Genomic DNA, 25,715 nt, shown 5'->3' on the forward strand with positions numbered 1-25,715 from the left:
TTATACTTGAGTCCAAGTTCAAAATAAAACTTCAAGAACCGCTCCATTGTGAACATATGTAAGAACCTTTCATTAGCCTACCTTAAGTGTTTTCTATGGGGGAGAAAAAACTTAACGTGCAGGGCGTTGCGTTCATACTCTAGTAATATTATTAATAAGGTTATTAATATTAGCCTAATCATTTTTATTAGTATTTATTATTATCGAATTTGGTCCTCCAATGTCACTGTTTTAAAACATTAAGCCACAATAAGCGTTTTAGAATGTCCCAAAACCGTGCCTTGAACTGTATTTCTTTACTGAGTCCAAGTTCAAAATAAAACACTATGTGAATTGTGAACATACGAGCTGTAACCACTGCAAGCTGTAAAGTAAACAGGAAGAGTTTGTCCGAACTCAAATCAGGGAACGCAAATATCTTTGCAAGAGAATGCAAAAGTTTTGCGAGGGAACGCATATATATTTGCGAGAGAACGCAAAATTTTTTGAATTAAAAAATAATAATAATTACTTCCACCCCCGAATTTTTTCCACTCACCCCAGATTGTTCCCACCACCATGTCCCTTAAGGGGCTCCGTAGTCTTCAGTGTCACACGATCCTTTTGAAATCATTCTAATATGCAGAATTTCTGTTCAAGAAACGTTTCTTATTATTATACAGCTGTGCTGCTTAATATTTTCCTTTTATTTATTTATTTGTTTGTTTGTTTTTTGAGGATTCTTTGGTGAATGCGAAGTTTAAAAGAACAGTGTTCATTTAAAATGGAAAACGTGTATTTAGTGCCACTTGTATGCATGTATGTATGTGTATATATATTCCATTAATACAGTATGAGAACATGTGAAATGTGAGTGACATGAGGCTTTGTGTATGTGTGATTGTATGTGTTGCATTTGTAACGCTTGTCCATCATCAGCATGGCTCCCATGTAATGTTTTCATCTCACATTTAGACCAAGCTTCTTTTTTTTCTTTTTTTGTCTGGCCGTTTGTTTTGCAGCTCTCTACGTCTTAACCCGCAGAGTAATCGGGATAAGGTGCCAACCCCAAGGTTAGCACCACATCATATTTCCTTTGCAATCATCTTGCCTGAGCGTCATTCAGAGCATGCATCCGCTGAATCCTGAGTTCCCCTTTATTTATAGTCCCCCGCACGCGCTCCTCCTTTGAGAATATCCTGATATCCTGTGAACACTTCACACCTGCTCCTGCTACCATTTGAATATCTGGACCCTCTAGGATATTTGGATATCACTGTTTATATTCACTTATTTGTTTGCTCCCCAACGTAAACCTCAAAGGATCTCACATCAAGAGTGTTTTCGGTCGTTTTAATACTTTTATTTAGAGCAGGAGAGAGAGAGGACAGGAAATGGAGAATGGAATCAGGAATTTTTGCAAGCCAAATTTAAACTTGCATCACCCATAGAGCAGCTAAATGTCATCCATCTATTTTTTGTGAGTAACTTAGAATGGATAACACATGACCAACGTAAAAACAAGAAAACGGAAAAAAAAAATTTGTAATGTAAAATAAATTTTGTGATAGAATTTTTTTAACATGAAAGTTAAATATATGAAAAATAGATTAATAATATATGAATAGCATATATGTCTATGTTTATACACACACACACACACACACACATTTTGTTTACAGAAAATTAAATTAAAAAATCATTAATATTAAAATATTAAAACACATTTGTATATAATTAATTTATTCATGTCTATACATTCTTTTCTTATTTATTTTATGTCTATTTATGATTTATTTATTTATTTACATATTTTAGGATGGTAATTGTAGTATTTTTTTTTCCGATAAACATAAATACAATTTAATTAATAAATTACACACATACACACACAAACACACACATATATAGTCATTTATTCATTTATTTATTCATTCATTATTCATTTATAGAATTATCTATATGTATCTATTAATCTATTAAGTATTTAAAATCACTCAAATATCTGAGGGTGACATTACAGGTCTGGCACAAACCACCAGGCTAGTGCTTTGCAAGGTTTATTGATTTTTCCTACTCAGAAAAATCATTATTAGCCTTTCAAATTCTTAGTGCAACTTATTCTGAATCTTATTTTCATAAAATTCACCAATTACACTTTCTGGCGTATGTCTTTGAAGCTGCCATCCGCTCAAGTGTCATCAGAGCGCATGAACTGATAGGTATGCTATGCCGAGAATGAAAGTCTCCAGGGATGAAGGAGCACTTGTGCCGAGCGTTTTGAAGCCAGCAGGACCGTTTGATGTGGTTTGTCAATAACGGGTACTTCCCTTGGCCCATTTCGCCTGTGGTTTGCTTCCCAAGTGCCGGCATTCACTGAACCGGACCACAGCAGATAGGTTTCCCTTTAAAGCCCCTTCCTTAAGCTCTTCATTCGTCAGCACTTAAAAATATAACCAATGCCTGTGATCATACGGCGTCCCACCTGGATTAATCCACGATTTCATCACATTTGATAACTGTCTGGCCGGCGAGATAAGGCAGCCGCCCGGATAAACTCTCAATGTCAGAGAACTTTGCCGCTTTCCTTGTTTGTCTCCTGCCAGCTTAGGCTTTACCACCAAATTAGGGACCGTGTTTGTCCTTTTGTGTTTTAACCTCAGGGTTTGATCTTACTGCTCAACCTCCATATTGAATAACGCAGGTTAAAACCGAGGTGAACATGTACTTTTGATTAGTTTACTCGGTCTAATAAGGTAGAATGAGATGGGTTGATTCTTATCGTGCTATTTTTTGCCAGAGTGGGCTAATGCCTTTCTGCCTTCATGCAGTTTGAACAGGATGAAAGTAGATATGTGTGTGTCTTTAATCTACTGTACACACCAGCAGGATCTAGTCTTGCATTCACCATCTGGGGTCCAGTGGGTTTTGAGTTGAAAAGACCTCAAATGTTTAAGCCTTAGTCATATTGTCACATGTTTGTACTCGCATCAGTTTGTGGTGTATTCTTAGCTCCTCTCTCATTGTGAGAATAGCACCAGTGAGGAAAATTAACAGCTCTGATAGGCCTCCATAATTGGAGACTCAATGAAGCTTTGAATGAAAATTAGTCTCAGCCGACTGCAGACTCGGCTATGAACCAGCGCTGAGTGTTGTGCTGTAAGCCCGGTCTGGTCTGGTCTGGTCCAGTCTAATGTCACAGGTGTACAGCAGCTGCTGCTTTGTGTTGCAGTGTACAGATCAAACTGCACACTCAGTCCCCATAGAATGAGACTGCAAATAAGTGTGGAAAATATATACTGCACTGCAGGTGAGAAAGCAGCTAGGCTAAATAGGAAACCTTTTTTGCAAACACTACCAGTCAAAAACATTTTTAATGTTGTTGAAAAACGTCTCTCATTTTCACCAAGGCTGTGTTTATTTAATCAAAAATACAGTAACAACTGTAATATTGTTAAATATTATTACGATTTGAGTCATTTGTATATATATTTAAATATATATATATTTAAATATTATTTATTCCTGTGATATCAAAGCTGAATTTTCAGCATCATTACTCCAGTCTTCAGTGTCACATGATCCTTCAGAAAACATGCTGATTTCCTGCTCAATGTGTTGTCAGTTTTATTAGTGCTTAATTATTATTGGATCTTATTATAGACAATACTAAAGTTTAAAATAGTACCAAAATAGTTATTTTAAATTGTAATAATATTCCACTGTATTGCTGTTTTTTACTGTATTTTTGAGCAAATAAATTTAGCCTTAGTAAGAGTCTTCTTTCAAAAACATAAAAAAACCTTTGACTGGTAGTGTACACAAAAATAAAATAAATATAAAATAAAAGTACAATATTAATTATTATTTTATATTATATAAAAATAATTTTAAAAAAATTAAATGTCAAAATTAATCCTACTTTGAATTGTATGTGTATATATACAGTGGGTATGGAAAGTATTCAGAACCCCTTAAATTTTTCGCTCTCTGTTATATTGCAGCCATTTGCTAAAATCATTTAAGTTCTTTTTTTTTCCCCTCATTAATGTACACACAGCACCCCATACTGACAGAAAAACACAGAATTGTTGATATTTTTGCAGATTTATTAAAAAAGAAAAACTGAAATATCACATGGTCCTAAGTATTCAGACCCTTTGCTGTGACACTCATATATTTAACTCAGGTGCTGTCCATTTCTTCTGATCATCCTTGAGATGGTTCTACACCTTCATTTGAGTCCAGCTGTGTTTGATTATACTGATTGGACTTGATTAGGAAAGCCACACACCTGTCTATATAAGACCTTACAGCTCACAGTGCATGTCAGAGCAAATGAGAATCATGAGGTCAAAGGAACTGCCTGAAGAGCTCAGAGACAGAATTGTGGCAAGGCACAGATCTGGCCAAGGTTACAAAAAATTTCTGCTGCACTTAAGGTTCCTAAGAGCACAGTGGCCTCCATAATCCTTAAATGGAAGGCGTTTGGGACGACCAGAACCCTTCCTAGAGCTGGCCGTCCGGCCAAACTGAGCTATCGGGGGAGAAGAGCCTTGGTGAGAGAGGTAAAGAAGAACCCAAAGATCACTGTGGCTGAGCTCCAGAGATGCAGTCGGGAGATGGGAGAAAGTTGTAGAAAGTCAACCATCACTGCAGCCCTCCACCAGTCGGGGCTTTATGGCAGAGTGGCCCGACGGAAGCCTCTCCTCAGTGCAAGACACATGAAAGCCCGCATGGAGTTTGCTAAAAAACACCTGAATAAGATTCTCTGGTCTGATGAGACCAAGATAGAACTTTTTGGCCTTAATTCTAAGCGGTATGTGTGGAGAAAACCAGGCACTGCTCATCACCTGTCCAATACAGTCCCAACAGTGAAGCATGGTGGTGGCAGCATCATGCTGTGGGGGTGTTTTTCAGCTGCAGGGACAGGACGACTGGTTGCAATCGAGGAAAAGATGAATGCGCCCAAGTACAGGGATATCCTGGACGAAAACCTTCTCCAGAGTGCTCAGGACCTCAGACTGGGCGAAGGTTTACCTTCCAACAAGACAATGACCCTAAGCACACAGCTAAAATAACGAAGGGTGGCTTCACAACAACTCCGTGACTGCTCTTGAACCTGACTTAAACCCAATTGAGCATCTCTGGAGAGACCTAAAAATGGCTGTCCACCAACATTTACCATCCAACCTGACAGAACTGGAGAGGATCCCCAAATCCAGGTATGAAAAACTTGTTGCATCTTTCCCAAAAAGACTCATGGCTGTATTAGATCAAAAGGGTGCTTCTACTAAATACTGAGCAAAGGGTCTGAATACTTAGGACCATGTGATATTTCAGTATTTTTTTTTTTTTTAATAAATCTGCAAAAATGTCAACAATTAAATGATTTTAGCAAATGGCTGCAATATAACAAAGAGTGAAAAATTTAAGGGGGTCTGAATACTTTCCGTACCCACTGTATATATATATATATATAGTGCATTCAGAAAGTATTTTTTTTCTTCTCATTAATCTACCTCATAATGACAAAGTGAAAACAGAATTTTAGAAATGTCTGTAAATTTATTAAAAAGAAAAAACTGAAATATCACATTTACATAAGTATTCAGACCCTTTACTCAGTGCTTAGCTGAAGCACCTTTGGCTGCAATTAGAGCCTCGAGTCTTTTTGGGTATATGACTCAACAAACTTTGCAGACCTGGATTGGGGGATTTTCTGCCATTCTTCTTTGCAAATCCTCTCAAACTCGGTCAGGTTGGATGGGACCATCGGTGGACAGCCATTTTCAGTGCTTTTGCCACTAGATAGAGCTCATTAAGAGCTTGCATTTGACATATATATCTCCATTTCACCAAAAATGTCACTTACGCCCTTCTGGTTCTCACCCCTCGATATATTATCATGCAGCTCAACTAGAGTGACCATCGGATTCTTGGTCACCAGTCTAGACAAGGCCTTTCTCCATCAGTTGCTCAGTTTGGCTGGGTGACCAGCTCTTGGAAGAGTCCTGGTTGTGCCAAACTTCTTCCATTTGAGAATTATGGAAGCCACTGTGCTCTTGGGAACCTTCAGTGCAGCAGAAATTTTTTTGTAGCCTTACCCAGATCTGTGCCTCGATACAATCCTGTCTCTGAGCTCTGCAGGCTGTTCCTTTGACCTCATGGTTTGGTTTTTGCTCTGATATGCATTGTCAGCTGTGAGGCCTTTTGTAAAGAGGTGTGTGCCTTTCCAAATCATGTCCAGTCAATTTAATTTACCACTGGTGGGCTCCAGTCAAGGTGTAGAAACATCGCAGTGATCAAGAGAAATGGAAGGCACCTGAGTTAAATGTCAAGTGTTGTTGTGCTGAATACTTATGTAAATGTGATATTTCAGTTTTTTCTCTTTAATCAATTTACAGACATTTCTAAAATTCTGTTTTCACTGTCATTATTAGGTATGGAGTGTAGATTAATGAGAAAAAAATAATAATTTAAACAATTGTAGTATCAGCATGCAACATTATTGAAAAAAGTGAAGGGGGTCTGAATACTTTCTGAAAGCACTGTGTATGCCTGTATTATTCATACTGAAGACCCATACTGTGGCATATTTATATAACTATTAAAAAAACCTGCATTCTTTAAAAAATTCACTAAAGAACAAAAAATATTTGTAATTTTAATAATAAAAGCCTGTAAAAAATTATACGGTAAAAACCTGTCAACTGGTTAACAGCAAGTTCCCTCACTATACATGGTGAATAACTGTAATTGATCTAACATGACATTTTAGGTAGTTTTACAGTTAAACACTGTTAAATGTACAGATTTTAGAAGTAAAAACTAAGTTGTCTTATAATTTTGCATTTGAAGGTATTTCGTTTAAATAATAATGTTAGTTTTTGTTATTAATTATGTAGGTTTTTATGTTACACAGTGTTGTTAAATTTATTGCATTATTGTAGTGTCATGTGTTACCATGATGGTTTATTTTTTACAGTGTACTACTTTAAACATAATTTGATTTGCGTCTCTCTAATCCTAATCTGCCGTACTAAAACAGATCCATTTTCTGTGTCATTAATTAGCAGAAGAGCTGCAAACAGAGCCCTCATGAAAATATGAGGAAGCGTAGTATGAGATGGGATTAAGCTTTTTTTTTTCATTTGTAATTTGCCTCTTTTTGTCTCTATTTTGAAAATGGCAGATCCTAAATTTACCCCATATCAACTCTGAGGATGTTTTCCTCCAGTCTAGATCTCAAAGGTTCTGATGTTGCACAGCTCTGGGCTGTTTCCCAATCCAAATGTGAGATTTAATGAGTCATAAAGCAGAAGTGAGGTGGACCGTACACTCGGCATGTCCCAGGTTCATTAAAATGACCAAGACAAACAATGAATTATTGATGTAGGGGCCGAGCGTTCCAAAATAATGTTTTTGTGGATCTCTCGCCACAATATCCTCGAGGTCTAATTGTACGGACACTTATTTCCCACAGCAAGAACGGCAGTTTTTTCTTAGCACGAAAACTAAAGGCTGTTTTGTTACATGTTTCCATGTCTACTGCATAGACTCTGACATTTGGTGTAAAGTGATACTCATGATCTTCTTGCCTACAGCGGTATGTCAGCACGGATGCAAACACGGAGAATGCGTGGGACCCAACAAATGCAAGTGCCATCCAGGTTATACAGGAAAAACATGCAACCAAGGTAAGTGCTAAAGTAAAAAAATAAACATTTGAAAATGTGATATAAAACTGCATTTAACAACTATTTTTAACTTTTCTTTTTCAAAAAAAAGAAAAGAAAAGAATATTATAAACAGTACTGTAAATATTTCTTTCAATGTAATTTATTACATTTTATAAAATTGTTCTTTCTTTTGTGTGTGTGTGTGTGTGTGTGTGTGTGTGTGTGTGTGTGCTTTCGTGAAGTATAAGCAGTAGAGCATAAATATAAACCAACCATGTCTCATGGCATAAACATACCTGGGGGCACGTTTTAGCGAGACCGTTTTTACGTACCTTACTGCACGTTTCGCTGCAGCTTCAAAGAGAAATGTCCACTGAATGGTGCTAAAACACAAGTTCAATATGTAAACCCTGGCACGTTTTTATTACGTTGATATAGGTACGTATTGCTGTGTTTTTATTACGTTGCTTCAGGTACATATTGCGGTGGTTCGGAATTTAAAATATCCGGGGACCATCGCTAAAAATTAATGCTTTGTCGTGTGGGAAAACCCAACCCTAAACCTACCCGATAGTGTTGACAAATGCAAAACTGATTTAAAAACGCATTAGTTGATGCAACCATGCTATTTGAACTTCCTTATATGCATTTTGAACTGTTTTGTCGAACCGTAGTTACACGGGATTTGAACCAGAGCTCCTCGCCTCTCAAGTAGGTAGAGTGGGGTACAGTTTTTCCCAAAATAACCACAAGATAAAGTCAAGATACATTTTTATTGTAACTATGGACTACGTTGACAAGAGTGATGTGGAAGTTTTCACCATGAAGCTTACACTGGTGATGTACCTGAGAGTAAATGATCTAATTTTCAGCAGTAAGGAAAAAAGTGTTTTAAAGTTTGTTGTTTTATAGAACATCACAGTTATATATGACATGAAAACAATAGGGCCTGTAGATAGTGAGTACATGTTATTTAAAAAAAAAATAATAATAATAATTTTCAGAATAACATATTTTTTTTTCTCAAACATAGTCTGTGGGGTAAAACGCACCCAGGGGGCAATGGGCAATTACTGTAGTTATTCTGTTCTGAACATCAAATCCTTTGTTTTTCCATTAAATGTATTCTAACTAGTTGGTTGAATAAAAATATTTGGATTTTATATTTAAAAATTACCTCAAGTTAGCATCAGGTAGCTAATTAGCTAGCCAGTTAGCACCAGCTAACAAAATGTTTCAAATAGGCTATTATAATTTTGTAATTCATAATTATTGGTTATATTATTTTAAATTTTAAGCTAAAACTACCTATACTCTGATTTTGCTATAAGTGTTTAAAGCAAATTGCTTTGTCAGACTGGGGGGCATTTTACGGTGGGGTAAAACACCCCCTTTGCTACAAATTACATTTTTGTTAAAAATCTAATAACTTGAAAACTCCGGACATTTTTCATACTTGGTTTATAATTTATGCCATTGTTACTAAAACTATGATAACTTTTTCTGACACATTTAACTTTTATTTCACCGGGAAAAAAAGACATATTCCTTAAGGGGGGTTTTTTCCCCCACTCTACCTTACGTCTCCGTACTCTGTGATTTACTGAACAAACCTATGAAAACCCATAGATATGAAGCTAGATATGTGTGATGCTAACGTTCAAAAGCATCAGTTTTCAAATCTCCCAGCATGTTAATATTGTTTTGAAGTCATAACATGATATTCTTCACGTAATTGTGCGAAAATTACGCTTCATTAATCGAAACTTGTGTGAAAAGGAATAAAAGGCTTCGGAGTTTTACTGTCTCTAGTGTTCATTTCTTTTGGAAACTGCAGTGATATGTACTTATTGGTACGTATTTCGCGTCTCGTTAAAAAGTGCCCCCATGTACGTTTATACCATGAGACCTGGTAGATATAAACACATATTTTTTTTTTAGATATATTTTTATTTTTTATTTTTGGTCTGTGCAGCTGCTGTTAATCTTGAAATTGCAAGTCAAATTGACCTGCCAACATCAAAATTTTGCATGCACGTATGCATATGCATGTGAAAACTTTGCATGCATGTTCATGATTTTGAAATGAGAAATTGTCACAAATTGTTCAACAACTCAAATTGACCTGCAACATAAAACGGTTCAAATCAGCATCTCTATTGCAAAGCACCAATTTGTCACTTGCATTATTTAAAAGCCTCTGGATGTGGATGTCACCCTTTGGCTCTAGACAGAACAATGTATTGGCACTAATGGGCTTTTGTATTGAGTCGTATAGTGATTCAGGATGTGAGGTTTCCCTTAAGCAGATAATATCTCAATTACTGCCCTAAGAACCCTGCACTGAAAATAAAACGGAGCCAGGGGACTAAATTCTGTCTGAAGTTGTCTCATCAGAAGAACGCTGGCGTCTGAGATAACCCCTGATTTAAAACGGCACATTTCCATTTGAGAGGAGAAGGCTGGGAGACTTAAACAGAGGAGTCTGTGCCCTTGGAAGGCAAAGGGAGAAGGTGTAATTAAAAGACGGGAAGGAAAGGCAAAACAATCCCCTCTGGAATGTGGAATAGAATCTTTTCGATTTTCCCTTGCGTCATGGTTTCATGTCAGGTCGATTGCCTTGCTGCACCGGGTGGAAATGTTTTCTTTTTTCGTGCGTTTCTGTCAGCTTCGCTGGGCTCCTGTGGCAAGAGCGATTAAAAGAATCAGATGGTTTTTAGAGTTAATGACAGATGATTGTCATGCCGAGGGCTTATTTGTTTTGCATGTTCAAAACTTTGACAGGTGCTGGTTAGCGCGGACACCTGGGTAGCATATTAAAATCATCAGTGCAAATAATCAAGCCTTTAATTTTCGGTGTGACTGACTGAAGTGTTTTTTCAAGCCGCTAAGTGGTTTGGTTTATTGCAATTATCTGTAGAAAAACAATCAGCATGAAAATTCAATTATACCGCACAAGATGCCCAATCACTTGTATTTCAAAAGATTATGTAACAATTGCTAATATTATTCTTTTTTTCTTTTTTTCTTCTTAAATCCTGTGTGAAATCATAGTTGATACTTTGGGACGTTTGATCCTAGCAATGCAATGATTACTGAAAGCTCTCCAGAACAAGTTCTAGTTAATGATTCATACAGTATAATATCTATAGCTAAAATACCAATATAAATGTAAGTGCACACTCAGACCTGATTTATTAGGAGCACAATTGCATGATTGCATGAACACTTTTTATGTGTGATTTACTGTAAAATGCAAAAAGTAACATAGAAATAGGTTGGATTTTGCATGTTAAAATGCAGGGTTTTTATAAAACTGAAACTAAAATTATAATTATAAATAAAATCATTAAAATAAATTACTTGAATTATTAATTAGGACCCCCTTGAAAACAAGATTATGCATCTCAAGGGGTTTATCCCAAAGAATAAAATTTGTTGCAATTAAAATTAGTAATTAAAATAAATTACTTGAAATAAAATAATTATATATATCTTCTTCTTTCTTTCTTTTGTGCGCTATCAAACTTGTACATTTCATACATAAACCAGGGTCTCAGTGTTAAAAGGATCCGCCATGAGTGATTAGTGTGCAGATAAACCACGAGGAGAGCTGAACAGAAATAATGATAAAGAGCTTAGTACTAAATCCATGGCAATGAGGTGGGATAACACCCACAAAGTTAAATAACCAAATCGGGATTTAAAGGTGATGCGTGTCATTGTTTCGATCTTAAAATACTTTCACCTATCCCAGTTTAACATGCAAAGACAAGTATGTAATTTTTAGTTTGAAGACATTTCTTTAGTTGAACATTGGTTGACATTTGTTGTCTTGATCTTTACAGACACACAGATCTCCCTCAGCAGTTCATGTAACTCAGACTCTATCTACAGCCTGAAAAATGCCATGAAGAGCATCCGTAATAAAGCAATAAGACACAAAAGGCTGTGATTTTATCAGTTCCATAAAATTATATAGTTCTTACTGTAAATTCTGATTGGGTGAATTGCGTTTAAAGATGTTGCAAACTTCATCAGCATAACGAAAATATGTTTACGGTTGCCACTACTCAACTGATGTGTGGGATCTTAACCATTAATTTTATAACATAGTCATAATCATATTTTTTTTTGCAATTAAAGCATGATTAGCATTCGGCTCCTTTGATCTGCTTGATTTTGTCAGCGGTTGCTCTTCACTGTAACATCACTGTCATGGAGATGATATGAGGCAGATGGGCATCTTTGCCCAGAACAAATAAACTCATTAAAGCACTAATCCATTTAGGAGTGAAGTGACACAGAGCTGCATTCGGCTCTCCGTGGATCAAATCAATTTAATAAGATGCTAATTTTCAGCGGGGGTCTCTGTAAATGAGAATCTGCTTACCTGCTGTTCCCAAGGCCTGTCAGGAATCCATTACGGGGCATCAAGTATTGTAAAATATTTTCAGACATGAAGATAGATCTGCTTTTTGGTGAACGCACATCTAACAATGCTACATTAAACACTCATTTTATTAAAAGGATAGTTCACCTGAAAATTCTATCATCATTTACTCATCTTTAAAGTGCCCCTATTATGGGTAATGAAAGGTTCGTATTTTGGTTTTGAGAGTCCCCAACAACAGGTTGACATGCATGCAAGGTCAAAAAACACTTCATTGTCTTATAATATGCATTTATTTTTACCTTACTTGCTCAATGACTCCTAAACGATTCGCTCAATGATTCTTTTTTCCAAACCTCTGATGCTAATCTGCGGCGATTGGTCTCATTTTCATTTCATCTCGCCTGTAATGCCAGTAAAGCAGCGTTTGTGAGTGCAGTGCTGCTTTGTGTACAGCGTTACCGGGGAAACAGCTATTTTTAACGCTCCAATAGCAGCACCTAGTGGGAAAGAATGAATTTGCATTTTCATTCAGACCAATGCGAAAAGACCAACAAGTGGGCGGGCAATATGCTAAAGTTTCGTGTTGATGTCAACATGAAATGGCATGTGATTCGTTGTAAAAACGACTCGTTTCAATGATTCAGAGTTGACTCTTTCTTTTGAGAGACAATAACTTTATACACGGTGCACTTTCAGATTTAAAACTTTGCAGGATGTTTTCATTCACTTAGAGCTGTGTTACACTCTGCATGTCATTTTCAAAAATCCATAATAGGGGCACTTTAAGTTGCTCTAAACCTGTATGAATTTATTTCAGCTGTTGAACACAAAAGAAGATATTTTAAAGTAGATCTACAGTATTATGCCCCTTTTTACAATGTAATATAAGTCTCAAGTGTCCACAGAATGTATCTGTGAAGTTTCAGCAAATACCCCACAGATCATTTATTATATAATTTAGAAAATGCCTATTTGGAGTGGAAACAGAAACACGCTGTTTTTGTGCATGGCTCTTTAAATGCAAATGAGCTGCTGCTCCCCACCCCCTTTTCCAGAATAGGGCTGTGCCTTTACAGCTCGTACCTCAGATACTCTACTCTGCTCTCGTCTCCTCTGAGACTGGGACTCTAAATAGTGTTCTGTGCTCATCAGTGCAGTCAAAGACAGAACAGTTAGCATGCGTTGCTTGATCCTTCGTCATGGCTTTAGAACTGGTACACCGTTGTCGCTTGCGAATACCGAATGACATCTTATTATAATAATATCCCCTTTCTATGTCACTGGTGAGAGAAATCTGAGCAGCTAATTTTTTTTTCACGAGCTTGCAGAGAAAGGCTTACCAAACAAATTTCTTTTTCATGTTTTCTGGGTTGGTAGATTGTGGCACTTAAACATGGAAAAAGTCAGATTTTCATGATATATATAGAAAAAAATACTATGGAAGTCAGTGGGTACCGTCAACTGTTTGGTTACCAACTGTCTTCAAAATGTCTTCTTTTGTGCTCAACAGAAGAAACTCATACAGGTTTGGAGCAAGTGGGGGGTGAACAAATGATGACAGAATTGTCATATTTGGGTGAACTGTCACTTTAAAAAGAGCATTTCATGGAGCTTGTGCTGTTAACAATTATTTTTAACATCATGCATAAATTGTCGTGACTATCTGACAGATATAACTAAAATAGATGTTCCAACATAGTCTCTTGTCAAACTTTAAGTCATTTGGCAAAATAGTAAGATATCTTATTCGCTGGCTCATGTAAAATCTACTGTACAATATTTAGTTTGATTGAACTGAATTCTGGGGCATTTGAGGCATTTTTCATTTGGTCAGGCTGAGAGACCGGTTCAAACCAGTTTTGTTCATATTAATGTTTACATGACGCCCATCTTGAACACATTATTCTGATTGAAGAAAATAAATATAGAAGTCTTAAAGTTATGGTAGCAAATTGTACAGCTCACAGAAAGTATAAAAACCTCATGTAAAGCTAAACTATGACTTTTTGATGCAAGAAACCTTGACTGACTTTATATGTATGGTCTTCAGGGCAAACATAAAGTAAAAAGTGTAAAATAGTCTCTTTAATGTTTTCCTTGGTGCCTTCTTGTTACAAAACCATAAAACTCTCCACCATATGGACATACAGGTTTCAAAAGCTGACAGTCTACATCATGAATGTTTGATTTTCTGCATGCCAGGGGCATAATAATGGTTAATGTGTTTTGTGTTTTGAAAAACACTGTTCATTTCCGTGTATTATTTAGGAGTCGGAAAGCCAAGCGCAGCTGAGGGGATTATATGGGATTCTTTACATGTCATCATATAATTAAACTGTAAAGCGCCAGCATTGTTCTGTAACACTGACATTCCCTCCTCTCATCTCTTTTCCAGTGTCAATCACAGGCAGTTGTTGGTACTGTACCGGATATTTTTAAAAGCTGAAGACTATAGACATTTTAAATACCAAGTGCCACTATTTTTAGGGTTTGTCTTCTTGGTAATTGCCTATAATAATGTCAGCTGCTTCAGAAGAAAAGGGGTCAGATTTTTCCAGTCACGATGGTTGGTGCTCACCATGTAATTATACACTTTTTAAAATTTCTCCAAAAGGAAAAAATCATCTGATCAGCATCTGTTCTATCCATTTTCTGCAGACCAGCAATGTAACCTTTTCCTTCAAAGAAATCATACAAGCAAAATTGACTTGTGCTTTCAGCCTGAAACAGCACTGGCAGCCCATTTACGTTTTATTTTTGAGTGAAACAAGAAATTTTACAAGAAATGTAGGAAAAGTCTTCATTTTATCCATCAGAAAATGAAAGGTGGTTGAAAAGACCAAATAAGGAAAGCATATAGATATAATACATTAAATAAAACCAACATACCATTTTCTTTATGAAATTCATTGAATGAATCCTGAGACGTTTATTAAACTAAATCAAAATTTACCCTATTTATTTAGCTAATATACATTATATATATATATATATATATATATATATACTGTATATGTGTGTGTGTATATATATATATATATATATATATATATATATATAAACATTATTTAAAAGTATGTATTTATTTTAGATTTTTAGATTTATTTGTTTTAGCAAAATGACTCTCTTCTGATGTGACCAAGGCAATGTGGGTGGGCAAAATATTAATGAATATTATCATAGCCTGCATTTCACAATCAAGCCATTGTTTGCTCTGCATATGCTGAAGTTAAAAGCACAGCCAGCGGCGTTTCATTTTATCTACTTATTTGCATATAATCTTTACTGAATAATGTTATTATTCTCCTCTACAGGAATACGGACAGCTCAAAGGTGTGTTTTATAAATGTTTTTGTCCACGTTATCCTGTGTGCTGTTATCTGTTATCTGTTTTCCTCACTCCTAAAGAAGAGCAGGGCTATGTTAGCCCCCCATTATGGCACAGTCGCCCTCCCGTTTTTGTTCCCATGGACCACCAGCCGATTGCAGTGCCTTCGGAGGGTGAGCTAATCCTCTGTGTGTGATTTTCTTGTAAGACCGCTTACCGGATGACGCCTGCGTCCGCCCCAAGCGCCACCCCTCTGGCCCACGTGCATGGCGCAGTCTGCTTAGCCCAGCGAGAGTGAATACTTTCCCTTTAGCAGATCCCCAAAGCCTCCACAGGCATGGCCGGAATGACATGGAGAAAGCCATGCATGCCTTGGCAGAGACACACACACACACACACACACACACAAAGCCTTTAAGAGGCTGTTCTGTTTCACCCTGCTCTCTTTCTCCTACACACACATCCTGTCTGTGTCTGTCAGTTCCTCTGAACTTCTGAAGCAGGGCATCTTTCACCTGCAAGCATTGAAGTGGCTGCCCGGCTGCTCTCTTTCTCTTTAACCTTCTGCCTGTCTCCTCTATCTCAGGCCCATCTCCAATTGCCAAACAAATATCCTGTCATTCAAAAAGTGTCTGTCATGTTGTTGTTGTCGTCTGCCTCTGAGGTAGTTCTGTTCAAGATTTTTCACACAGACCTGCAGTATAGGTTGTCAGTTTCAACTGAACTGACCATGCTAAAAGTAGCCAAATTTCCAAAGTTAATGAAGTTGTTGTTATGGTGAACATTTTTTTCTAGTGGTGGTAAAAGTGTGTGTGGTCAAATTATGTGTATGTATGTGTGTTAGTTATTTATCTATGGAATAATAATAATTATTATTATTATTATTAAATTTTTTTCTCTGTTTGAAAAATGTATGGTTGGTGGGATAGGGACAAAAGCTGCTCTTATAACTTTATAATTTATATAACTTTTGCAACTTTATATAATAATATAATATAATATAATATAATATAATATAATATAATATAATATAATATAATATAATATATAATATAATATAATATAATATAATATAATATAATATAATAAATGTATTTCAATAATTTTTATTTTATTAGATTATGTATATTACGAAGATGTATGATGTTTAATAATAATAACATTATTATTATTAATACAATGTTATATATATATATATATATATATATATATATATATGTATTTACTGTATGTATGTATATATATATATATATATATATATATATATATATATATATTATTATTATTATATGAACAATCTACAGACTGATGGAGAGGGACAAAAGGTGCATTTTATGATATGAATTTATTATTTTTAGTAGTATAATATCTATGTGCATAATGGATATATATACATACATATATATATATATATATGAAGAGTTCAGATGCAAAGCCTCTAAGTGCCGTTTGAAATTTTCTTCTAATGAGCATTTTATCAGGCTCCTATATTTATGTTCAGTTATTTCAGTTTAATTGCATAGAAAAGGACCTACACATTGCTATTAGAGTAAAATTACTGAACCTAAACATAGGAGCCTGATAAAAATGCTAATTTTAGATGAAAAGTTTAGATGGCATTTAGAGGCTTTTGCATCTGAACTCTTCAGATATATATAGATATATATATATATATATATATAGATACTATAGATTTTTATATACTAGAAAAATACTAGAAAAAAGCAGATGTTTAATACTACTACAATTATATAATTATATTTTTATAGCTATAATTATATATCATTATAATTATTATTACCCTAGCAACCATGCAGAACACTCTATAATTGACTTTTACATTAATTAACACCACATTTTCTTCAGAAAATTAAATATATATATATATATATACATTATTATTTTAAATTTTTGGCTTTTACAGAATTAACAATAACTGTTGTAACTGACTGACACATTGGTTACCATGGTAAATGTTTTAAGGGTGGTGTGATGGCTGGTAAATTATCTGTTTTTTAATGTGTCTTCACTGTTCTTAAGTGCAGCACTCAGAATAGGCTGCAGTCACACTTTACATATGGTGTGATCTTATTTCCTCTACCTGCTCTCTGTTCTGGGATTTCAACACCTTCACACCTCCTACCCTCTGTTTTCTCCCTTCAGACTGGACAATTTATTTTTTTATTTCATATCATTAGTTGACTATGTGTTGCTGCTCAGAGCAGTCTCTTGTCAAGTACAGCTATTCTGGGAATATGACATTTCATTTCTGCTGTTTTCAGCTTTATTTGAGCGAGCAAAGGGCCAATGAGTCTTCAGTGATGGGTTAGTCTCCTCTTCACCTCTCTTGACAGAAGCACGAGTTGCTTTGTTTTTCTAAACATCTTTCTGAGATGAATTTGTCTACATACTGCTCAGAGAGTTGAGTTACTGCCTGAACCACTGAGACTTCACAAAACTGTAGAAGCGAAATATGGTCAAGGTGGAGATGTAGATGCAATTCTGAGATTTTACAGATGTTTTGATATCACTTGGTATAGTGTGTAAGGTCTGATTAAATATTTCGTTTTTAGGAACTACATAGCTATTTCTTAAAGGGATAGTTCACCTTAAAATTACTATTCACTCTCCCTCATTCCAACCCATCTTCAGGAAGAATAACAGCAGATGTTTAAAGGAATAGTTCACCAAAAATGAAAATTTGCTTAAAATTGATTCACCCTCAGGCTATCCAAGATGTAGATGAGTTTGTTTCTCCATCACATCAGATTTGGAGAAATTTAGCATTACATCACTTGCTCACCAATGGATCCTCTGCAGTGAATGGCTAATTGCAATAGTGAATGGGTGCCGTCAGAATGAGAGTCCAAACTGCTGATAAAAACATCACAATAATCCACAAGTACACCACACCACTCCAGTCCATCCATTAATGTCTTGTGAAGCGAAAAGCTGTGTGTTTGTAATATATTTTACTCTATCCATAACATAACAAGTCACCTCGTCTGAATCAGGAGAGAAATATGCACAGATTAAGAACCATTTACAAGCAAAAACAATTCTAAACAAATGTGTAGGTGAATTTTGATGTGAGAGGACAACAGAGGATGGGCTTTTTCATTGTAGGAAGCGTTATTATGGATTATGGACTCCAGAAGTGACATTTTAAAGTTAAGACACCCTCAAATGATGGATTTGTTTCTTACAAACATGCAGCTTTTTACTTCACAAGACATTAGCTGATGAACTGAAGTGGTGTGGATTACTTCTAATCCTTCTAGTGTAAATACTAAATAAATACTTTAGTATTATTTTATTATTGAACGATGACTAATTGCAATAGTCACATTTTCAACTATTTCTACTTATTTCTATTAACCACAAAGTGTTGCAAATGGCCAGATGAAATCCACAAGAAAAGACTGTGTCACGCAAGGTCAGCGTTAGTCAATTATGTCCCCAATCATCATGAAATTGCTGCCTAATTGTGAATTTAAATTCAGTCTGAGTGTGTAATCAATCACAGCTTCAGCGGCTCAGAGCTGTGTGCTTACAAAGAAATGTCGTACGGTTTGAAAAGGTGTTAAAGACTCGGCCCAATTTTCTATTCATGCATAGTTTTTCATTGCACTGAAGTGGTTAAACTTTGAAACGGAGAGATTTATGTCATCTTTGTTTCGAATATAATAGCTGACTCTTGCTAAGATGATTTGGGAAGTGATTGTAGCTGTCCTCACCCACCTCCACTAATCATTCCAGCAGACTGACCTCCCACCAGTGCCAATTACCATTAATATACACTGTGCCATTCATCTATTTAAATCTGTGCCACCTGTCAAATATAGATGGCTAGAATGCATTCCCTGCATAACCCACCGCTAAAGATGGCGCCATTCTCTCAGAACTGGGCCATGCCAAAGACACTCATGTACGGCAGCCAGGAGAATCTATTTTCAGTCCAGTGCAAATGAGACTGCAGGCATCACGCTACGTGTCTGGCCTACAAACTTGACTGTGTGTACCTTACAATATTAAGTGATACGTAGCCCAGCTGATGACCCATGTGGCCTAGACTTTAGGATATATGGGTGAGCTCGCATTAAAGCCAACCCTTGTGCTTTTTATTTCAAATAAAAATGAAGTGTTGCTTTGCCTTCTTGGTAAAATAAAAATCTCTTGAATTCATTTATTTATTTTATCTCTTAACAAATAAGGGCTATTTTTGTGCAACTCAGTAATTATTTGAGAAGTGGATAAACAATTATACAATCACTTAAAAATAGATAAAAGAATAATTTACCAAGTAATTAAAATATATGAAGTTAATTAAACTAATTGATAAACTCATTTATTTTGACTGTTTATTAAAATCACAGCTTTTTGTATCTTGCTTTATCGATGGCACACAATTTTGTGTTAGAATAGAATTTATAGAAAACTCTGGATATTCATTAATTATCCTTAATTATAAAATGTCTAAAATTTTAGAATTTTGTCAATTCAGCACAGTATTATTATTATTATTATTATTAGTTAATAATATAAATTATCTTTTATTTTTATATTTTCTTCTTTCATTTTAATTTTAGTTAACTTTTAGTTATTTATTTTTTCTTCATTTGCAAAAGAAATTATGACAGATTTGATGTCAAAGTTATTGATAATTGCTTTTTTAATTTTTATATTGATTTATCTAATTTATTACCCTATTTTTGATTGTCCTGAAGTGTCGTTTTAAAGATGGTTATGAGTAAAGTTGTGACTATATGGTAGTTTTCAAAGTCTAGAAATAGGTCAACAGCTTCCAAGTTTAGAATATTATTAAATATTCAAAGTCTGGAAATGAGTACGTAGTTGACCTTTGCAGAGTTGTCAGAAGGAAACTGTTCCCTTTCTGTGCATCAGTACTCGGAGCGTTGGAAGCTAAAGTCAGGTTTGTGTGGTGTGGAGTGAGGCTCTGAGGTGGGCCTGTCCAGACACGGTGGCCTGCGGCTTCACCTTCTTCCCGCAGACGCCGCCTCACAGGTTTGAAAGGATTGACCTTTCAGATTTGACCTCTGGTTTAAGCCTAATTCCTGCCCCGCTCTGCCTCCCCTCTCACACCAGGATGTTCTAACCTCCCCCTCTGTTCTTCTGTCTGCAGACTTGAACGAGTGTGGCCTCAAGCCTCGGCCGTGTAAACACAGGTGCATGAACACGTACGGGAGCTACAAATGCTACTGCCTAAACGGTTACATGCTGCTGCCTGATGGGAGCTGTGGAAGTGAGTCACATCTCGTTGTTTTGCACGTGGTGTCCAGCTGTGTCAATCGCCTTCTCGTTCAATAGCTCTTCAATGCTCTGCTTGAAACGTATGATAGTGCTGCCCAGCAGGGAGAATCGCAATGTGTGTATACTGTTTCTACAAGATTTCCACTGGCTTTTCAGCATGTTGTTCCAAAACAGCTTTACAAAGAAAAATTGTGCAGTGCAAAAATTGTAAAGTGCATACAACATAAAAATTTATATATATATTCTACTTATTTAATTTAATTTAATTTTATTTTTCATAGATGCATTTAAAAGGTTTTATTTTATTTTATTTTTTTCATTTCAAAATTTCATTTAAAGGAGAGAACAAAATATTTTATTTTATTTTATTTATTTTTTCCTATACACAAATCAGATAACTAGATAATGCAAAATATGTGTAATGCTTACAGCATAAAATTATGCTTGCTGCAAAATTCTATTTTTATGGTTTCATTTAGAGAAGAAAACATAAGCAGAATTATTATTATTTTTTTTTCCCATACACAATTTAGATAATCAGACAAAGCAAAACACATAATGCATACAGCATAATATTTTGCTTGTTATAAATAGTTTTATTTTCATAGTTTTTTAAGATAGGAAAACATTAGCAGAATTATTTGATTTGATTTCAGTTGGTTTGATTTTACAAATATGCATTTAAAATATTTTATTTTTTCCCTGTTAAATGAAAATCACTATTTTCCTTCCTGGATTTTATTATTATTTATTTTTTCCACAATGTTTGTGTTTTTATAGTCTCTTCTCCCTTACACAAATCATTCTATGAGCTCAGCCCTGCAGAGAGTTTTCAGATGACTCACAAAAAATATGAGAAAGCTGTGAACTTCAACCCTGCCAGTAAAGGCTAAGTCTTATTGCTGGCCTTAAGCGATTCTCACTACAGCAAGTGGCCCGTGCCTGTGCTTGCCCGGTGCTAAATGTGCTTCCAGAGGCCTGGAGATTCCACTCTCTGATAAATATTTTCTCACCTCCCCACAGCTCACACTAAGTGTGGAGCGGCTCCTGTGACGTGGGTGGTACAGTGATTGTGAAAGGCTTGGATCGCAGATTATTGCATAGTTTGGAATGGTTGGGTGCTGGTCTGATAAAGAGTCTGAATGGGTCTACGTGCCTGGCTCAAATTATTCATAACTTCGTGTCATTAGATGGGGAAAAGAAATTTCCAGCACTCAACGCCATAAAAGTGTCAAATATGCTGACTTGTAAATTCAATTTATTTATTAATAATTAGTATTTTTTGTCATTATTAAAATTATTGTTTTAAATAAACTCAATAATAATAATAATAAATTATAACAAATATAGCATAGTATTCCACCTACAATAAAAAGTAATTAATAAAAATACATTTAAAAAATATAAATAATAATAAAATAAAATAATAATAATAAAAGTGAATTATAAAAAATAAACCATGTTATTCCACCTGAAATTAAAAATAATTATTAATAAAATACATTTAGAAAACATTAATTTGTAATTATAATAATATTAATAATAACAACAACAGCTACTTACAAATAAAACATGGTATGAACAATGGAAAATAATCAATAAAAATACATTTAGAAAATATTAATATATTTTATATTATAAATTAATAATAATTATTTTTATTTAAGAAATATGTAAAATAATAAAAATAATAATAATGTTAAATGTTTTAGAATGGCAGTCTAAAGTGAGTTTTGATTAAATGTTGCTTAAAATAAATGTCAAACATGAATTAAAAACATTTGCATCAAGCATCATTTACTCAAAACTCAGTTCAGACTGCCATTATAATTGGCACTTTAATTTTTATTTAATTTTTATTTTAGATATTTCGTCCTGGCCCTAATCTATTACTTAGTACGCAAGAATATAGAGATTGTGTAACGCATCCTCCATTCCCTTCTCATTTTGTTTCCTTCAAGACTTTAGGGAATAATTGAGTTTTATTTTTGTTTTTCCACCTGCATAAGCAGGAACAATGTGCCATCTCCTTTTCTCTGGAGTGTTTTTTACCTCACTGTCTCATGGAAAATGGGTTGTACTGTGATGACCCCCTCGACACCAGTAGAGAATGTGGAGTGGTGTTTCTCCGCAGGGCTAATAGATCACTGCACAATCTAATAACACAAGGTTATCTGCTTCACTGCCCATTTCCTTCAAGGCTATGAAGCTAAATGTGGAATATTGTGTTCCCTTCTCTGACCTGAGGCCTTGCACCCCATTTAATGGTGATTCATCTTTTGTCTATGTTCATTTGCTTGGCTGCTTATGGAACATCTATAGGTGCATTTTGCTTTTCATAAATGTCTTTTATACTTACAGTAAGCGGTTCTGAGATATGTGATTGTATGATAAGTGCTAAATCTGCTGTCTATGTTTCTGTTAGATGCCCGGACATGCAGCATGGCAAACTGCCAGTACGGCTGTGAAGTAATGAAGGGAGAAGTTCGCTGCCAGTGCCCTTCTCCAGGTCTACAGCTGGCTCCGGATGGCAGGACCTGCGTGGGTATGTGTTCATGGGTTATGCAGTTCTGCAGCAGCTGATCACAACTCGCTGCTTTAATTGGGAATCAAAGTTTCCTTGAGCTTTAGAAATAAAATTCTCTGTTATTTTGTTGGTAAACTCTCAGTTAGAGAATCATCTATTTAAATCTGTCATTAAAAGCACCAATAAATTAGCTGTCAATAAAAAGTATCATTTAACTGTATAAATGGTAGATAATAAATATAATTTAAAAAAATTATATATATATATATATATATATTATACATTATTTATAAATCATTAATTTATAAATTAACATTACTCTTTCAGCTGTTCATTTATTAGTATTTAATATTAATTATTTATTTTCAATCCTCCAACTCTTAACATTAGCAGTGGCACTAGCAATGGCATTCATTAAGAAAAAAGTGTCAATATAAATTTTGCATAATAATAGTAATATAAAATATTATATAATTGTTACATTTAATAAAATGTATATACTTCTTTGTGTATATTTTGATATATTTATTAAATGTCTTAATGTAGATTTAAAATAATTATTATACATAACTACAAATTAATATATAAGACTTAATAATATATTAATAATAATTAAATTCTTATATATTTTCGATATTTTATTTTTAATGCTTTTAATGATCAATTTAAATATATATAGTATATTATGCTAGAAATGTAAATTCCAGGAACGAACATACTGATAAAAATGTATAGGCCTATCCAGAAATTGCCTTGAATGAAAGCATCTGTTCATTTGCATAACTCTAAATAGATGTAGACTTCAGAAAAAAAAAAAAAAACATTGAATAAAAAATGATATGACCCCTTTAAATCAAAAGAAAATAGAGTGCAATCTCTTTGTGGTCTTGACATCTTTTGAATATGTGACATGAACCAGACTTTTTTTGTTGTGGCTGTCAGAGAAGATGACAAAATTTTGCTATTATGTTCATATCACGCAAAACAGTCCCTTTCATTCATGGCTGCGTTCCTGCTCCAAAACCTTAAAGATCACAATAGTGCTTGACAACAGAGCTGAGCTTCTGTCTTTAGATCCGGTAATTATGCTTTAAGTGCTTGGAAATTTCATGTGGTATTCGTTAATGACTGCATTAATGGCATGCCATAATCTCAGAGACCACATCTTACATAAACCTGTTTAAGAAGCCCATATTCACATCTTAACCACACAGTTCACTAAATCACAAACGGAATGCGACAAATTGAGTCAGTTAACCTGTGGCACTTCTGCACACACTCATGTCTTGCTCTCATTTTTCCCACCTTTTTCTGGAGGCTATGAAGAGGGGAGTGCAGAAAACAGTGTGAGTTTTTTAAAAGAGGACCATCAATCAGAGACTGACCATCTTAATGTTTCACAGCACAGGTGTTCAACTCTTCAGGTATTTCAGCAGAGGACTTTTATTGCTCCGAGGAGGGCAGCTTGTGTTAGATGGATGTCTGTACATGCACACAAAAGTGTCGAGTTTGCTGCACGCTGCTCTCAGACTCCTGCAGAGCGTTCACACGTCGCTTGATGCATATTGCAATTTAGCTAAACCGTAAATGCAGCATATGCCAACACAAAATATTAATATAAAGAGTAATGTACAGAGAGCCAGTCAGCATCTCCAAAATTAATCCTGATAGAATTACGCAACATAGACATTGACAGATCATGTAGTTTGAATTTGACTGAAAAACCTCAAGAACCAGACTTTAATTCACTGAGGCCTTTTTAATTTGATCCAAAAACCTAAAGAGCTTGTAAAAGAGTGGAGAAATGACGGATCGGTGTGTTTATTTTGCAGATGTGGATGAATGTGCCACTGGTCAAGCGGTTTGTCCACGTTTCCGTAAGTGTATCAACACATTTGGGAGTTACATCTGCAAGTGCCATGATGGCTTCGACCTGCAGTACATCAACGGGAAATATCAGTGCTCAGGTGAGCCGTGTTTGTCAGTATGTTCATTGACAGCCAAAAACCTTTCAAACAATGTGAATTAGTAGTGTTATTTTGATTTGAAGATTCTGAAATACTGAAAGCTTTGCTTTTGTCTAGAACTCTAAACAATTTTTTTTTTACATTTTACTCACATTCCTGCCAACGGATGTCTTGTGCCAAGTTCAGGTTTTAAATAATACAGTGCCGATTGTTTTAAACAACATTTCATGTTTTTCAGTTTTATAAATAAATAACAAGATCGCTCTGTTCCAAAACTTAGTGAGCTGCCTGTAAGAGGCATTTTGTGGTCTCAGAGGTTTGCTTTCAAAAAGTGAGCAAAATGCATTGGCAACCAAAAAAAAAAAAAAAAGTGATAACACTTTAGAACAGGGATCAGTTCTCACTATTAACTAGTTGCTTATTAGCATGCCTATTATTAACATATTGGCTGTGTATTAGTACATATAAAGCACATTCTACATGACCATATTCTACATCCCAAATCCAACCCAATACCTAAACTTAACAACTACCTTGCTAACTAATAATAAGCAGAAAATTAAGA

General features: G+C 35.1%; 1 protein-coding gene across 5 annotated transcripts in view; it reads left to right on the forward strand.

Moving 5' to 3' along the window:
* Positions 1-25,715, forward strand: part of npnta (nephronectin a) — a 54,891-nt gene that overhangs the window by 17,389 nt on the left and 11,787 nt on the right. Inside the window, exons 3-8 of one of the 5 annotated variants that reach the window (XM_058778437.1) lie at positions 1,002-1,052; positions 7,587-7,679; positions 15,466-15,558; positions 20,529-20,648; positions 23,082-23,201; positions 25,016-25,150. In XM_058778437.1, the coding sequence (XP_058634420.1) occupies positions 1,002-1,052; positions 7,587-7,679; positions 15,466-15,558; positions 20,529-20,648; positions 23,082-23,201; positions 25,016-25,150 (612 nt within the window). Of the gene's footprint in view, positions 1-1,001; positions 1,053-7,586; positions 7,680-15,371; positions 15,559-20,528; positions 20,649-23,081; positions 23,202-25,015; positions 25,151-25,715 lie in introns of all 5 variants that reach the window. The other 4 variants (XM_058778464.1, XM_058778446.1, XM_058778454.1 and 1 more) reach the window with 4 other exon arrangements.

Source organism: Onychostoma macrolepis, chromosome 01 (assembly GCF_012432095.1).
Source record: "Onychostoma macrolepis isolate SWU-2019 chromosome 01, ASM1243209v1, whole genome shotgun sequence".
NCBI lineage: Eukaryota > Metazoa > Chordata > Actinopteri > Cypriniformes > Cyprinidae > Onychostoma > Onychostoma macrolepis.